Source organism: Pezoporus wallicus, unplaced genomic scaffold (genome assembly GCF_028554395.1).
Source record: "Pezoporus wallicus isolate ANWC-B61680 ecotype Strahan unplaced genomic scaffold, APGP_CSIRO_Pwel_v1 contig_13614, whole genome shotgun sequence".
NCBI lineage: Eukaryota > Metazoa > Chordata > Aves > Psittaciformes > Psittacidae > Pezoporus > Pezoporus wallicus.
This window is the reverse complement of record NW_026642178.1, coordinates 817,205-833,015: the sequence shown is the minus strand read 5'-3', so window position 1 is coordinate 833,015 and position 15,811 is coordinate 817,205. Positions and strand designations below refer to the sequence as shown.

At 51.4% G+C, this 15,811-nt stretch overlaps 2 protein-coding genes and 1 long non-coding RNA gene across 4 annotated transcripts; 2 read left to right on the top strand and 1 right to left on the bottom strand.

Moving 5' to 3' along the window:
• Positions 1-689: 689 nt before the first annotated feature.
• RNF14 (ring finger protein 14) lies at positions 690-6,002 on the top strand. Of its 2 annotated transcripts, XM_057427817.1 has the most exons (8): positions 690-871; positions 1,164-1,321; positions 2,040-2,564; positions 2,987-3,215; positions 3,896-4,068; positions 4,567-4,697; positions 4,943-5,038; positions 5,120-6,002. In XM_057427817.1, the coding sequence occupies exons 1-7, from the start codon at positions 718-720 to the stop codon at positions 5,001-5,003; spliced, it is 1,431 nt and encodes a 476-aa protein (XP_057283800.1). In that variant the 5' UTR covers positions 690-717; the 3' UTR covers positions 5,004-5,038; positions 5,120-6,002. The 2 variants fall into 2 exon arrangements, with proteins under 2 accessions (XP_057283800.1, XP_057283799.1); XM_057427816.1 differs by having other exon boundaries at positions 4,943-6,002.
• Positions 6,003-8,003: 2,001 nt separating this feature from the next.
• GNPDA1 (glucosamine-6-phosphate deaminase 1) lies at positions 8,004-12,420 on the bottom strand. The gene is made up of 6 exons (XM_057427820.1): positions 12,236-12,420; positions 12,061-12,162; positions 10,505-10,687; positions 9,681-9,865; positions 8,973-9,147; positions 8,004-8,685 (listed from the first exon to the last, which is right to left on the bottom strand). The coding sequence occupies exons 1-6, from the start codon at positions 12,357-12,359 to the stop codon at positions 8,588-8,590; spliced, it is 867 nt and encodes a 288-aa protein (XP_057283803.1). The 5' UTR covers positions 12,360-12,420; the 3' UTR covers positions 8,004-8,587.
• Positions 12,421-14,619: 2,199 nt separating this feature from the next.
• LOC130609166 (uncharacterized) lies at positions 14,620-15,522 on the top strand. The gene is made up of 2 exons (XR_008974727.1): positions 14,620-14,691; positions 15,238-15,522. It is a non-coding gene; the product is annotated as an uncharacterized LOC130609166 (long non-coding RNA).
• Positions 15,523-15,811: the final 289 nt, after the last annotated feature.

Sequence of the window (15,811 nt, the reverse complement as noted above, 5' to 3'; positions counted from 1 at the left end):
GGGCAGGGCTCCAGCCCCTGTGAGCGTTCCTCTGCCCGCAGGTACCGGAGCCACGGCCCCGCACCGCGGAGCTCAGCGGTTTTCCTGCCTTACCGGAGCTAAAGCCCATGAGCTGCCGTGCCCCGGAGGAATGAGCAGGGACCCTGCGCTGCGCCCGCCGCCGCCGCTGCCCCTGGTGCGTGACCGGAGCCTGCCGCTTGCCCCCGCGCCGTGTGAGCACAAGGTAACCCACTGAACGTGGCTTCATTTCCCTGAACAAGAACTGAGAGGGGACAGGAGGGCACCTGCGCGGTGTCGGGGGGAGCAGAAGCTTCCACTGCTGCCTTCAGTACCTTTAACCGGAAATGGGGCTGTTGGCTCGTTTCGGAGCGCTGGAGGAGGGATGCTGCTACTGACTCGTTATCCTCGGGCTTTCTCGTCCGTCCCTTTCAAGCATGAACTCACTGTCCCTGTGTCACTTTTGCAGCAGGTCTGGTTCAGCCGCTGACAGAGACCATTTGCTTTTTGACTTCCCAGTGTTGAGGGGTTTATTTTATACAATCCTCAATATCCTTCTGTCTGTAAGAAAGCTTGATTCTGTTTTACACTGCTGCATCTGTTGCTTGCGTTTGTAGATCTAACAGAAGCATGAAACAGAGACCCCAAATGATTCCTTTGACTAGGGTGCATTAGCTCGGTGGATGTTGAAGAGCGGTTTTAACTCCACAGGAGGTTTAAATGTCTTCCGAAGACAGAGAAGCCCAGGAGGATGAGCTGCTGGCACTGGCCAGTATCTATGATGAAGATGAGTTCAAGAGAGCGGAGTCTGCCCAAGGGGGAGAAACAAGAATTTGCCTGGAATTGCCCCAAAACTTCAAAGTATTTGTGAGCGGTGAGTTGAGACCTTTTATGTCATCCCAGACCGAGGGGGTACCCTGGTGACCTGCAGGGACACCGACCTGAGCCGTACCTGGCCCCGTGCTGTGCTCATGGCATTCCTGGGGCTTGGATTGGAGTAGGGATTTCATCCTCCTACATCCAACCTCCTTGGTGACCTTCCAAAGCAGAGATGAGCAATAGGATTTCTTTGGAATAACTGAGTTCATTTATTACTCCTTTCCCTTGAGGCTCTGTCTTCCCAAGTGCTGCAGGACATCAATTCTCACTCCTTGGTGTTGTCTCAGGTGCAGGCAGCTCCGGAGGCAGCCTCCAGACGGGTGGATTCGAGTACAGCGTCTGCTTCCTGCCGCCCCTGGTGCTGAACTTCGAGCTCCCTCCAGACTACCCCTCCACCTCCCCGCCCGCCTTCACCCTCAGTGGGAAATGGCTCTCCCAGGCCCAGGTTTGGCAACGTTTTAACAGAGCTTCTATGCCCATGAACAAGTTCATGAATAACCCAGCTCCGAGGGGTGTTAACAGAGCAGGGGAAACGAAAGACAATCCCAGAACCCCAGCCTGGTTTGTGCTGAAGGGACCTTAAAGCTCCTCCAGCCCCAACCCCTGCCACGGGCAGGGACCCCTTCCACTAGAGCAGCTTGCTCCAAGCCCCTGTGTCCAACCTGGCCTTGAGCACTGCCAGGGATGGGGCAGCCACAGCTTCTCTGGGCACCCTGTGCCAGCGCCTCAGCACCCTCACAGGGAAGAGCTTCTGCCTAAGAGCTCATCTCTGCCTCCCCTCAGGCAGGTTAAAGCCATTCCCCTTGGCCTGTCCCTGCAGGCCCTTGTCCAAAGCCCCTCTCCAGGTTTCTTGTAGCCCTTTTAGGCACTGGAAGCTGCTCTAAGACCTTAAACAACAACATATAAGGTCTTAAAATATCAGGTCTATAAACGATGACATTGCTTTTCCAGTTGGCTCTTCTCTTGTTTCCTGCTTGTTTTCATTTGGTTGCTCTTCTGAGGAATGAAAGCTTGCATCTCTGAGGGTGATATTTGTATTTTATGTACATATTTAAAGCTGTGGGGGCTGAGATGGCAGCATGGGCTAAGGAGGACTATGGGAGGGAAGAAGACAGTCATGGGTTGTCAACTACTGAAATCTGGAATCGTTTTTCCTTTCCTAGCTCAGTGCCCTTTGCAAGCATTTGGACAACGTCTGGGAAGAGAATCGAGGCTGCGTGGTCTTGTTTGCCTGGATGCAGTTTCTGAAGGAAGAAACACTGAGTTACCTCAATATTTCCTCCCCGTATGAGCTGAAAATGTGCCCCCAGGGGAGCGGGCAGGGCAGGACACCTTTGGTCCCTCCCGGTGCTGAGGACTGTGGCGGTGCAGCGGGCTCTGCTGCAGCTGAGGAAGAAGTCATGGATGCGAGAGCCGTGCAGGACGTGGAATCACTGTCGAGTCTGATCAGGGAGATCTTGGACTTTGATCAGGCCCAGAGGAGGAAGTGCTTTAACAGCAAGATGTACTTGTGCAATATCTGCTTCTGTGAGAAGCTGGGCAGTGAGTGCATGCACTTCACCGAGTGCAGCCACGTCTACTGCAAAGCGTGCCTCAAGGACTACTTTGAAATCCAGATCAGGGACGGGCAGGTCCATTGCCTCAACTGCCCAGAACCCAAGTGCTCCTCTGTAGCCACGCCGGGCCAGGTAATAGCAGTGTGTGAGCAGCGGTGGTAGCGTTCTGCTCCCTTACCCATCATTACAGAGGATGAGGTGTGGCTTTTCCTGGGGAGCCCTGTGAACAGGTCCAGGGAAATGCTTTTTGCATCCTCTGAGCCGCACTGGGGCAGCTGAGCTAAAACGGGATCACTCTGCACATGTTTTGCCTACTTTGCTCACCCTGGTGTCGGTCAGAGGCCTGAATCAGTGTCCCATTCCTTTTCATGCTGCATGCTTTTCCTTTCATTAATGAATCATGAAAACACCGTTTCTAAAAGTGTTTTTATGAGCTATTGGGGCATGGAAAGCAGATTCACCCCAGCTGCAGGTCCTTTCATTGCCTCCCTGTGGCTGCAGGTAGCAGGCTCAGCATTTCCAGTGCATCTGACCTGTCTGTAGTCTTTGTTCAGGTGAAGGAGCTGGTTGGAGAGCAGCTCTTTGCACGCTACGACCGCCTGCTCCTGCAGTCGAGCTTGGACCTGATGGCAGACGTGGTGTACTGCCCTCGCCCGTGCTGCCAGACCCCCGTCATGCAGGAACCGGGCTGCACCATGGCCATGTGCTCCCAGTGCAACTATGCCTTTTGCACCCTCTGTAAGATGACCTACCACGGGGTCTCCCCCTGTAAAGTCACCGCAGGTGAGTCTCCATGTTTCAGAAATGGAGTGAGAAGCAGTTAAGGTTTGCATAGAAAAGACTGAAAGTCAGCAGAGAAGCAGAGACACTCATCAGCCCGTGAGCTTCCCCAGAGATCAGACTCATGTGGAGCTGGTCTGCTGCTGGCAATTAAAGATTACTCCTTTGATGACACTCCACAGCTCAGGGGGTCCCTGAACTGCTGATTGCCAAATGCTGAGAGGCCACAGCAGGCAAGAGCAATTCTACATGTGCCTTTTCCTGCCCTTTCCTGTGTGTCCACCACTTCCCGTTTCAGGGTTGTTACTGGAACGGGGCGATGCTTCTCTGTTTGGCCTCAAAATCCTGTGACAGAGTTTCATTAAGTGTATGCTCAGAAAAAACATTCCCATTTTTCAGCTTAGTCTACGTTTTAGACTAGTCCATTGGCTGGCCTATTTTATAATGGTGTAAATGTATATATGTAAAGTATAACAGAGAGAAACTGTTGAATTTTGGGGTAGGGAGGTTTTAATATTCTCATCTTACGTATTCCAATGTCCTCCTTGCTTTTTTATCAGTTATGTTAGTTTCCTTTGAGAGTATTTATGCTGTTACTTGCTGGCCTCCTTTATGTAATATCTGACAAAACCTGTTTTATTTCCTTCCTGTTTTATTTGGGTTGGTTTTGATTTACTCCCCAGAGAAATTAATGGCTTTGCGAAATGAGTATTTAGAAGCAGATGAGGCAACTAAAAGGTTTTTGGAACAACGCTACGGCAAACGGGTGATTCAGAAGGCTCTTGAGGAGATAGAGAGTAAAGAATGGCTGGAAAAGAACTCAAAGGCTTGTCCCTGCTGTGGTACTCACATAGAGGTAAGCGCAGAGGGGAGAGGTGGAGGAGTCGTAGTAAGTCTGCACACAAACTCAGATGAAGTCAGTTCTGTGCTTAGGCTGGAACAGAGATGGGTTTGTAGGTGCCAGGGTCACCAGGGAGGGCAAACTGCTAGGAAATGGTGAGAGAATTTTCCCTTTCTGTGTTGTATGGAAAAGGAGGTGATGTTTCTGGAGCTCAGGGACTTGGGTAAATACAGCAGCTGGGGTTCTTCAGACTCCAGGACTAAAATGATCCAGGTTTTCTGTGGATCCGTGTGGATCCCTTTGTTTTCCATGTGTTTCAGGCTACTGCTGTTTCCACAACAGCCAGGAAATACAAATAGCTTCAGAAAAATACTGATTTCCAGCATGATGATTATTATTATTCAAGCCAATGTGCCATGTGTGATTGTAGCTCCTAGACCTTTGCAACAGGGAGAAAACGTCAGGGGTTGGTCCAGACTTGGTTATTGCCATTTCTTGTTTTCTTCCCCTCAGAAACTCGATGGGTGTAACAAGATGACGTGCACGGGCTGCATGCAGTACTTCTGCTGGCTCTGCATGGGCTCTCTGTCAAGGGTGAACCCGTACAGGCACTTCAATGACCCATCCTCCCCCTGCTTCAACAGGTACGTGTTCACCTCAGCACCCTCACAGGGCAGAGCCTCTTCCTGCCTTCTGGTGTTAACGTGCTGCAGAGCTGCTTTGTTCAGGTCATGCTGATCGACCTGGGGCACTGCAGCACCGGTGCTTTGTGATACTGAAGATACTGAAACTTGTGGCTTTTGTAGCTTTTGTCCCATTTAGATTGGTATTTTTTGGTGGGTGTTTTACCTTTTTTACACCCTGATGTGAGTTGCTGGCTGCCTTGCAGGTTGTTTCAAGCCATGCTTACTGAGGAGGAGTACTGGGAAGATGAAGATGAAGAGCAGTAGCTCTCTAGCAACAACACTGAGCAAAGCAGAATCAGGTGCTTCCAGTTTCATGTCAAGTTTGTTTGCTTTCCCCTTCTATTGCGTGGTAGAAGAATGGTACCAACCTTGCACTGCAGGATCCTCACCCTTCAAAGGCTGTGGCCAAAACCAAAGGAGAGCATTTCACCCATCCTGCAGTCAGGGTCACTGTGGAAAGCCCTGATAATCCTATTGATTGTTAAAGGCAGGTGCAGCCGGTCAGAGGTCTCAGTGTTGATGGCAAATTCACTTGTGTTGCTTCTCCTTATCTTGCCAGTGCTAAGGCACTGAGTGAGTGGCCAGTGAGAGGGTGGAAAGCATCAGTCAGACATTGAAACACATGTTCATGGATACATAGCTGAGAGTAAGATGAATTCTTGAAGATACTGAAATGCCCTTCTCAGATGATGAAGTAATTTATTTTTATTAACTCTTCGTAAGTTGCTAGGTTTGCTTCTGGACTAGATCCCTTATTTCCACTGTTCTTGCACTTCACATTGTTTCAAACCCCAGCTGGTTTCCCTGACAGCTCAGTGAGTGGTGCTGGGAGCATGGCAGAGAATGCTGCAGGGAACTGCTCAGTTTGAAGAGGTTTTTCCATGCGCAGAATGGTCTAAAAATGTTGAAATTAAAACTGCATCTCTTGGGTTCAAATCAAAGAGCAGGGGCCGGGGGTATCTTGGCCACCGGGAGGCTCTTTAGAGGCTCAAGGTGAATTCCTCTCACTCAGCTTTGATTGATAGTAAATAAATTTATACTCAGATACCTGGCCAAAACGAGTACTGATTTAGTGCCCTCTGCAGAGGATGGGGGGGTCTGCGCTCTTAGAACTGGCAGTGATTAGAAACATGAGCTGGTAAGAGTGGATCTTGTCTTGGTTTAGCCTGTGGGACAGTGTGTAGGGAAAATTCACATTGTGTATGGTTTAAACTGTATTTCCTGCACCTTTCACCTGCACTAAATTCACTTTAAGACAGCAAACACAGTTGTCTCCCTGTTTGTCTACGTTCTGGCATGTCTATGGCAGTGCAGGTCTGTGCCTGGGTGGTGATGGCTGCTGGCTCCTGTGTGCCATGGGGCTGAGTCACTGGGCTGCAGAATGACAGAGTAGAGTGGGGCTGGTGCAAAGCTGTAGGGTGAAGCTGTACGGGGTGTGTGCTGCTGAGAGGCTTGGCTGTTCATGTTCTGAGTGACCTTGCACCCAAAGAGCCCAAGTTTTCCCTGAGCTCCAAGGATACCCGGTGGCTGTTCACGATGCCACACTGGGATTACTGCAGAGGGTGACACCAGCTCTGAGCTGCCATTCCCACTGGAGTTTCCACTCTGGCCATAATTTTTAACTCCAGAAGCTGCCTGCTTCCGGATGGGAATATTTGTGACAAGGAATGCGCTTAAACCCTGGCCTCCTGCCTGGGTGGAGGAGATGGTGCTGGAGCTCTCAAACCTACAGCAGGCCAGGCATGTCCTTTCTGCCAGGACAGAAGTGGGCTGAGGGCAGAGCTGGGACGCTGGAGGGTATGTTGGGATGGAAAGCTGTGTCTGGGGATGTCCACCAGAGCCACCACAGCACAAATGCTATAGGGAGTATTTGAAGGTGCCGCAGTGGCCTACCTCTGCTTTCACAAACGGTGCATGGAGGGGAAGAGGGGTGATGTGGTCACCACCGTGTGTGAATTCTGGGCACTTAGGACTCAGGGGCAGACCCTCTGAGGAAGGGACAGGCAGGGGACTTCACTCAAAGCGCAATCAGTGCTGCAAAGGTAGGACAGATAACCCCCAACCCATCTTCACAGAACGGGGCAGGCAGCTTGGGTACTGTGGTGCCATTTCCTCCTTGTTTTTTCTCCCCTCTTGTAAAGTCCACCTCCATTTCTGCATGCACAGAAGGAGCATTAGGTTATGTGCAGGTACTGTGGTACTGGGCAGAGAGCTGTGACCTCCTTCTCCTTTAAAGGCCTAAGAGCCATTTTTATATGGCAGGACAGGAGCACAGCAGGTGTGTGGTGGAACGCTGCCTGCAAACACTGGCCGAGGCCTGAAGGAGGGAGCAGCAGTGGCTGTTCCTACCAGACTCTCTCTGTACAGCTTTGGCTCTAGGTGCTACTGAAAGCTTGTGCAAAATGACAGCTCTTTCTCATGCTTTGAAGGTTTTGTTCTGCTCAAAGACTGTGTTCCCAGTCCTGCTGACCCACAGGAACCGTTCTGTGCTTCATAAGCACAGTGAAACTGAGCACCAGGTACAAACGTGAGCAGTTAGAAAACTTGAAGACATTTAGTGTAGAAAGTTACATCACAGAGTAACAGCTTACAGCACTTCTGCGTGGGGGGAGTAAATGCTGCCCGCTCTGTCTTGGCCCTCACATGGTAACATTTGATAGGAAACCCAGGGATCAAGTTCCAGAATTCATGGGGTCTTGTCAGTACAGGCTTTTGTCCAGCAGTGTGGGACTTGTGTAATTCCAGAGGGAACAGTTCTTCCTTGAGGCTTATTTGGATGATCAGGGGCTGGAGCACCTCCCGTATGAAGACAGGCTGAGTAAGTTGGGGCTGTTCAGCCTGGAGAAGAGAAGCTGCGTGGAGACCTCATAGCAGCCTTCCAGTATCTGAAGGGGGTCTATAGGGATGCTGGGGAGGGACTCCTCATTAGGGACTTTAGTGACAGGACAAGGGGTAACAGGTTAAAACTTAAACAGAGGAAGTTTAGATTGGATATAAGGAGGAAATTCTTTCCTGTGAGGGTGGTGAGGCACTGGAATGGGTTGCCCAGGGAGGTTGTGAATGCTCCACCCCTGGCAGTGTTCAAGGCCAGGTTGGACAGAGCCTTGGGTGAGATGGTTTAGTGTGAGGTGTCCCTGCCCATGGCAGGGGGGTTGGAACTGGATGATCTTAAGGTGCTTTCCAACCCTAATTATTCTATGCTTCTATGATTATTTGGGATTTCCTTGTAGCAGAAGTAAAAGTACAGGAAGGGGCAGCAAGAGAACTTAACTGCTTCAGCTTTGTCTGGCTCAAAGCAGGGTTCAGCCAGCACTTAATCCAGTCAGGTCTTGAAATGCTCTTGAGGACAGAGACTGCACAGCCCCCTCTGGGGAACCTGCCCCACTGCTTGGCTGTCCTCACGGGGAGATTTCTTCCTTATATCCAGTCTGAGCATCTCAGGGTGATCTGTGGAGGGAAGGACACACTGGTGCTTGACCTAATTGCAAGGAATACATCCCAATTGACCCATTTGGTTTCTGCAACACTGAGTTTTGTGTCTCTCCATATTTAAGTTCTGCAGCCTTCAGTCCACATCAGCAGAGCTGCTCCATGGGGGAAACAGCTCATTCTCCACTGACTTTACCTTCAGAGAACATGGCAGTGGCAGAAGCTTGTGGAACGCAATGCGCTGGATCCATCCACATTTGGTTAGTCAGGGCAGGTGTTGGGCATGTTTTTAATGGAGAGAAGCAGCACATAATCACTTTGCTAATTTAGGAACACATCCAAGTTTATGCAGCAATTCCCTTCTTTCACAGCTGGTTTGCAGCAGGAAAGCTGGTTCAGCACCTCTCTGAACAGTCTTATTAATCGCTGTATGGCTTCTTGGAGTGGCTTTTTTCTTCTCCAGTCTCCTTCATGCTGTATAACGGTTCCACAAGCTTGTTGTGAACCAGCATTAAACCTGATGGAGGAAGTGAAAAGATGACTTCAACAGACATAATAAGGCAACATTCTCTTTCATTGGATGCTAATGAAATTACACATCACTACAGTCCCTGTTCCTTTGCTCTCATTCCCATGCAGTTAAGCATCTACCTTTGCACTTCTGTTACTGCTGCATACCTCAGCTGTTACAGTTAAGAAATGTACTCCTTTGGGAGCTGAGTATCAGCAACATCTAATGCAAAGCATGGCTTGTGCCTCTTAAAAACTAAATACAACAGCTGCTTGGCCTGCTCAAATACCCACCTTTAAAGTATTTCACAGTCTTAACTCTGAGTTCCAGCGTGGCGTCCTCATCACACACAAACACAGTGTTGGGGTGCTGCTGGAAAGCAGATACTGTCCACATGTGGTTGACACCTTCCTCAATTGCTTTGTACAAAGCAAAGGCTTTGTGGGCTCCTGTGATAAGAATCATAACCTGGACCCCAAGACACAGAAGATGGCAGTTAGGGTGTGGAAGATGGTTTCAGAGCACACACACCCCCCTGTTGAACAAAGATTGCTGTGCTGGTCCCTAATAGAGCTCCATCATCCTGCACAGAAGCACTTCACTGTATCACAGTTTTGGCTGCATTTTGTCAATGAAGTTGAGGTACAGACTCCATTAAAAGCTGTCCCAGATTTCATGATCTGCTGGTGGGACATTAAGTCAACCTGTGATTCTTGCAGTTATTTCCCCAGGTGAGATATTTAATCAAACACATCCTCCCAAACCTTCCTAGCTCCCTGTGGATAACAACTGTACTGCAGGGTTACACAAACCTAACTGCTGGTAGAGCAAAAAAGGAAGATGGAGCAAGAGGATCAGGTATTCAGCTGTCTGCAGCAGGAAAGGCATCAGCTGGCCTACACCAGCAGGGTGCATTGCAGCTCCAAAACGGAATCATCTTCAGCTGTTCCAGGAATCCCTGTTAAAGAGCTACTGTATGGAGTCACTGCTTTCCTCCTAACCTCTCTGGCATCCATGACCGTGCCTACTCCGACCGTCAGAGCCATTGTGGGGACTTTGGAGAGGTCACCATCAAAGAACCTGGCGTTGGCCAGTATCGTGTCCATAGCCAAGGTCTTCACTCGTGTCCTGGATACCAAACTTGAGCCAGGCTCGTTGAAGGCAATGTGACCATCTGGGCCAATACCTGTGACAGAGACAGTTTGAGAAGGTCAGTGGCTGTACTGGTTGTCTTGGGGAGCAGGGAGAACAGCATTCCTGTTAGAGGGACACTCAGTGCTTCCAGGAACAGATACACATGTGAGAAAAACACTTGCCATTTTCTGTTCAAGCTCAGATTAGCTTCTGGTAGAAATGACAGCAAAAGCCCCTCTGAAGCCAACAGAGACTCTTCCCTAATGGTCCCTAATGGGACAGCAATGGACCAGAGCAGATGGCAGAATCTTCAGGCAAACTGACAGGAAAAGCTTGCCTTCAACTCCTCTGTGCTCAGAGGACTCCGACTGCTCCTGGCAGTGTCCTGTTAGCACTGGCAATAGCGGTACATTTTGTATTTGGTACAATTCTAGCGCTGCCCGTTTCTCCTGCTAATCCATTCCCGAACAATTCACTTACTGGATTGAAATACTTCAAATGGGGGGAGCAGTGCACTGGAAGGCAACGCTGCCAGCACAGGAGTGCCCAGGGCAATGAGCACGGGGTGGCTTTCACTGCAGACCCACTGCACTGCACATGCACAGTCCCACCAGTACATGGGCTAGCTGGTGGAGGAAGGCAGCGCTTCCTGCCAGTGGGGTTAAGAGGCTATCAGTGTTTTGGGCCTCACCTCCCACAAAGAGCTCGATTCCTCCGGCTGCCTTGATTTTCTCCTCAAAGGCGTCGCACTCCGCCTGCAGATCCGGGGCGTTCCCATCCAGAATGTGAACGTTTTCTGCCGAGATGTCGATGTGCTTGAAGAAGTTATTCCACATGAAGGAATGGTAACTTTCCGGGTGATCCCTCGGGAGACCTGGAAGCAGCAGAGCATGGACAGGACTACGACCAACTGAGAGAATATCACCCATAACGTAAGCCACCTCTACGCCCTTGCAGTGGCTTTGGTAACAGAGCTCTGCTTTTGGCTGTCATTTGTGACTCCCTCAACTTCCACGAGTTGGTTTTGTTTCCTTAAATAGCACAATTAAAATCAATCACTGTAGCTCCTCAAAGACTCCTATAAGAGCTCCTATATGTGCTCATCTTAACATGCAGCAGATGTTCCAGAAAGCAGGCATGCACTGTGCCTCATCTGTTACCACCTTGAGCACTATAAACCCTCCCTGGACTGCCTATTCCCTAATGCTGCCTGATGAGGATTTTCCAAGAAAATATCTTCACCAGAGTAAAAGCAGCATTAGCAAATAATTAGCCCGTGTGTCTTTCACCTTTGGAACTTCAGGCTTATTACTAATCTCTTTGTACTCTTTCTTCTCAAGAGGCTGTTTCAGCACAGCTTGCTTCATAATGAAACAGTTCTCTGCTATCTCAACAGGAGGGCTGGTTGTTACAGGAGGGCAATCACAAGGTAACATGTTGGTCCTTGTCAGACACCTGAACCTAAAGCGACCTTTATAATCGCACAGCAAGGGTGGTAGTTAATATTGCACAGTATTGCGGGGATCCTTGGTCAATCAGTACCTAAGTTCATGTAAAATACAGCAGTGTCCAGTGTGTATGGTACCACACACCTGATACCCTTTAGGATTTCATAGGAACATAGAACCCCAGCCTGGTCTGTGTTGGAAGGGACCTTAAAGCTCCTCCAGCTCCAGCCCCTGCCACGGGCAGGGACCCCTTCCACTAGAGCAGCTTGCTCCAAGCCCCTGTGTCCAACCTGGCCTTGAGCACTGCCAGGGATGGGGCAGCCACAGCTTCTCTGGGCACCCTGTGCCAGCGCCTCAGCACCCTCACAGGGAAGAGCTTCTGCCTAAGAGCTCATCTCAGTCTCCCCTCTGGCAGGTTAAAGCCATTCCCCTTGGCCTGTCCCTACCGGCCCTTGTCTCAAGCCCCTCTCCAGGTTTCCTGCAGCCCCTTTAGGCACGGGAGCTGCTCTAAGGTTTCCCCTTCAGGAGCCTTCTCCAGCCTGGCTCCAGCTCTCTGGTCATATTTCTTACATGGATTTCAGAATTGCCCTGTTCACTGCCATGGCCAACACAAACGTTATCCCTCCTGTTGTGAACGTTCCTCAGTGGGATTCTCTGCACGCACCGTGTGCTGACACCAGAGTCCGGCTGCGGCACCGAGCACTAGGGCACATCTGCCCCTCCTCAGGCCCTTCAGACCTGCACACCCAGAGCACAACAGGTCACGGAGAAGCAGCACTTCTGCTTTGCGGTCACTCACCCACGTACTCGTCCATGTTGAAGGTCTTCACGTACTGGAAGGAGAGGTCCCCGTTGTGGCAGTACTCCACCAGCTTCCTGTAGCAGCCCAGCGGCGTGCTGCCTGCGGGGAGCCGCCGCCTCAGCGCCGGGGCCGGGACAGGGGAAGGGCCCCCGCTCCCGGCCCCGGCACCCACCTGTGGGCAGCCCCAGCGTGAAGAAGCGGCCGGGCCCGGGCGCGAAGTGCACGATGCGGTTGCGGATGTACTTGGCGGCCCACTCGCTGGCCTGCGCGTACGTCTCCAGGATGACCAGCTTCATGGCGGGGCCTGCGCGGGGCGGGAGCCGAGCTGACGGGAGCCGCCATCTTCCCGCCGCCTCCCCGCTCCCCCACCCGCACACCCACCTACCTACCTGCCGCCGCCTCCCCGCGATCCCCTCCGCAGCCACGGGCACGGGCACGGGCACGGGCACGGCCGGAGCCGGGGTCGCGGCTGCAGCACCGCCGGCAGGGCCGCCCCCCGCGCCCGCTCCCGCTCCGCCCCTCACGGCGCCCGCCCGCTCGCCTCAGGAGCCCCGCGGGAGGGTTCGAGCTTGGGGTTAGAGTGAGCAGAAGTGGTTAAATACAGCCAGTAATGAAGTGTTTGGGCAAGCTGCTCCAGTGGAAGGTGTCCCTGCCGTGGCACGGCTTGAAGCTGGGTGAGCGTTAAGGTCCCTTCAACCCAAACCAGGCTGGGGTTCTGTGAAACGTCCTTGTTCCTTCATGCGTGTGCTGAGGGGTCCCTGCCACTGCAGGCATGATACGTGGATGGACTCCACACCTCCTTAGAGTTGTAAAGTAGGTATGCTTTATTCAGCGCTGAGGCGCATGGGGATTGCTCCTCCAAAAGCATGCGCACCTTTCCTTTGCCACTCAGTTCGTTTATATTACATGTAATGATTACCTAAACATGCTTCACGCCTAATACATATGCAAAACCTATTCCCGTCTAGTAGTATAATTAGTTTTCTGGCATTCATCCCATTGGTGCGCCTGCGCAGTGCCTCCTGGTGGTGCTCGTTAGGGGGTCATGAGGATGAAGGCCTGTAGTTCCTCTTCATCAGCATGAGTCACCTCTTGCTTTCACGCAGACTCAATAGGGTTTCGGCTCCGATCCAGACCTCAGGTTCGGTACAAGCCGGTTTTATGTATCTTAAAGCAGAAACTTGTCAAGTTTGTAAATTTTGTTACTCTGGCTATCTTCTGTTCCTTTTCTTTCTAAAGATACTGTTTGAACAAGAATGTCTTAAATATTAAGCTATGAATCTTACCTACTACAATTCTGCCAAGCAGCTGTAACTCTTACAATTCTGCTTCACCATTCTAGCAACTTTGACTCCTACAGTTCTGCTTCACCAAGCACAGTGACTGCTTAAGCAAGCAGGCACAGTGTTAACCCTTTATTTCCTGGTATCAGGGATCTGCCTGACTCGGTCCTTCAGCCGCTCCGCGTGTCATTCACTGACCCCTGATCCCTAAAGGGAAGCCGTGAGCTGTGTCCTGGGCAGGAATGAGGAGCGCTCATCCTTTATACACCTTGTAGGGACCATTTCAGGGCAGATTAGGGGCATTTGGGTCCTCAGCTGCAGAGACAATGAGCAGACGATGCCCTGCGGGTGCCTGTGCTGCTCCTGACAGCAGTGGCACCCCCAAAAGACCTGGCTTCTGCTTTGGCTCCAGCTGCCTTCAACTGTGATGGAGACGTGACTGGCTCTCCTTGCAGTCTGGGCTGGGTGCTGAGGTCAAAGCTCTCGCTGCATTTAGACAGCTTTTCACTTTCATCAGGAGGACACATAATAACCAACGGCTGTGCTAGGATCCAGCCCATTCAAACGGCCTGGCTGGCTGAGTGGTCCTCACACTGGATCTCATTGTGGATGCTGAGAAGTCCTGGCTTGGTTTGCATTGGGATGAGGAAGGAAGGGTGTGACGGGCTGTAGCTAGGCTGTGGTTGGTCACGGGAAGAGTTTTAGGCTACAGAGACTAAGTGAACTGAAAGTGCCATGTGTTTGCAGCAGCACTGGTTAGCCAGCAGGCAGGGAAGTCTTGCAGTGGCTGTGGTGATGGGTGAAGAGCTGACAGCAGCATCCTCGTCCCTGCTGCAGCGCAGGGCAGCCTGGGCTCTGGTTCTGGGTGAAACAGCGTTTCCACTGTTCCCATGGGGGTCATGTTGGTGGGATTGGTGCCATGGACACCGGCAGGAATTGCAGTGCTTGTGGGTTCACAGATGAACAGGACTGTACCTCCACTGGGACCTGCCTGGGGTCTGAACGCTTCCCACGCTGTTCATTCACCGACGGCATGCAGGGAATGTGGTGAGTGTGGCCTCTGACCTGACGCTGAGAGGGGAGTTGTGGTGAAGAACCACAGTTCCCACCACAGACTCAGTTACTGCAGCTCACCTGCAGCTTCTGGTGTGCAGAGCCAGAACTGGTGCAGGGCTCGGAGGGGAGAGAGCACCAGCACCTCAACCCTGCAGTCACCGCATCATTGCTTGGCGTTACCATGGAAACGTGCGCGGGATCGGAGGGTTCTGGAAAGCAACTGCTGGAGACACGGAGCACATAGGAACTGATTGCAAGAGACACCATGGACTTCCCACAGCAGAGAGCTGTAGGGCAACAACCGTGTCCTGCCCTGGGGTGGCTGGGTTTGTCTGCTGTCAGAGCGGCCTGTGGACACCCATCACCCATCCCTGCCCTGCCTCTGCTGTACTTTGCCCCCAAAGGAGAAACATGGCATTTGAGGATCAGCCTTACAGCATCCTACCACGCTGCTCACACAGCCCCAGTGTCAGGATGGATTTGCTTGAAATGCTGGGGTCTCTGTTGATCACAAAGGGTCTGGCTCTCGCTTTAATCTCCTGTGCAAGTGGCTTTGGCAGATACAGTGCACAAAGATGAAGGAGGCAGCCGGCAGCTCCCAGTAAAAGCAAAACATGTTTTGATGAGAGGAAGAAACTACAATGGTACAAGAGAGCCAGGCACGTGCATCTGCTGCCACAGCTGCCCCGTTCTGCCCACATCCCGTGTATCTGCATACTTTATGCAGTCTTATGTTACTTAGGAGTCGCTCCAGGGCTGGGTTATATGTGTGACTGGCACGCAGGGTATTTTTAGGTATGATAATTTATGCATGTTATTGTTTCTGCATTTCCAGCTAGCTGTGCAAATGTTGAAGAACTTCCTGGTATCTGAGCACGCTGATTTTCCTTCCTTGCAAAGGCAGCAGATGGAAGGAAACAAACACTTCTCCGCAGAAGAAGTTGAACCAAGGAGTTCTAACAAGCACAGCATTTTCTTTTTCTCTGTGTCGAAGTGATTAGAGTCAACAGTGCTCAGAGACCAGGGCTTTCGCTGGGAACTGCTTGGGAGCACTGGGATTTTTTCCCTGAAAAAAAGCAACAATTAAAAAATTATCTCCATAAAGGCCCCTCTCTCCAAATCCTGTAATCAAAGTCTTTTTAATATCCACCATCTGTCACCTCTCCCTGCTCCAGCATGTTCCACTTACCTTCCCACCTCTATTTATAAGAAAAGGAGAAACAAGATTCCATGTCGGGCAGATGTCGGCCCTGTGAGCCCCACTCCCTGCTTAGCTCTCCCAGCAGCACCCAAATCCCAGTTAGGAGTTTGCTGGGGGGGTCACCACAAGCCAACGTGCTGAGGTGGTGCACGAGCAGACAGCTCTAGAGCACACACATGCCAGTCCCTTCCCGACAAGGCTGCGTTGG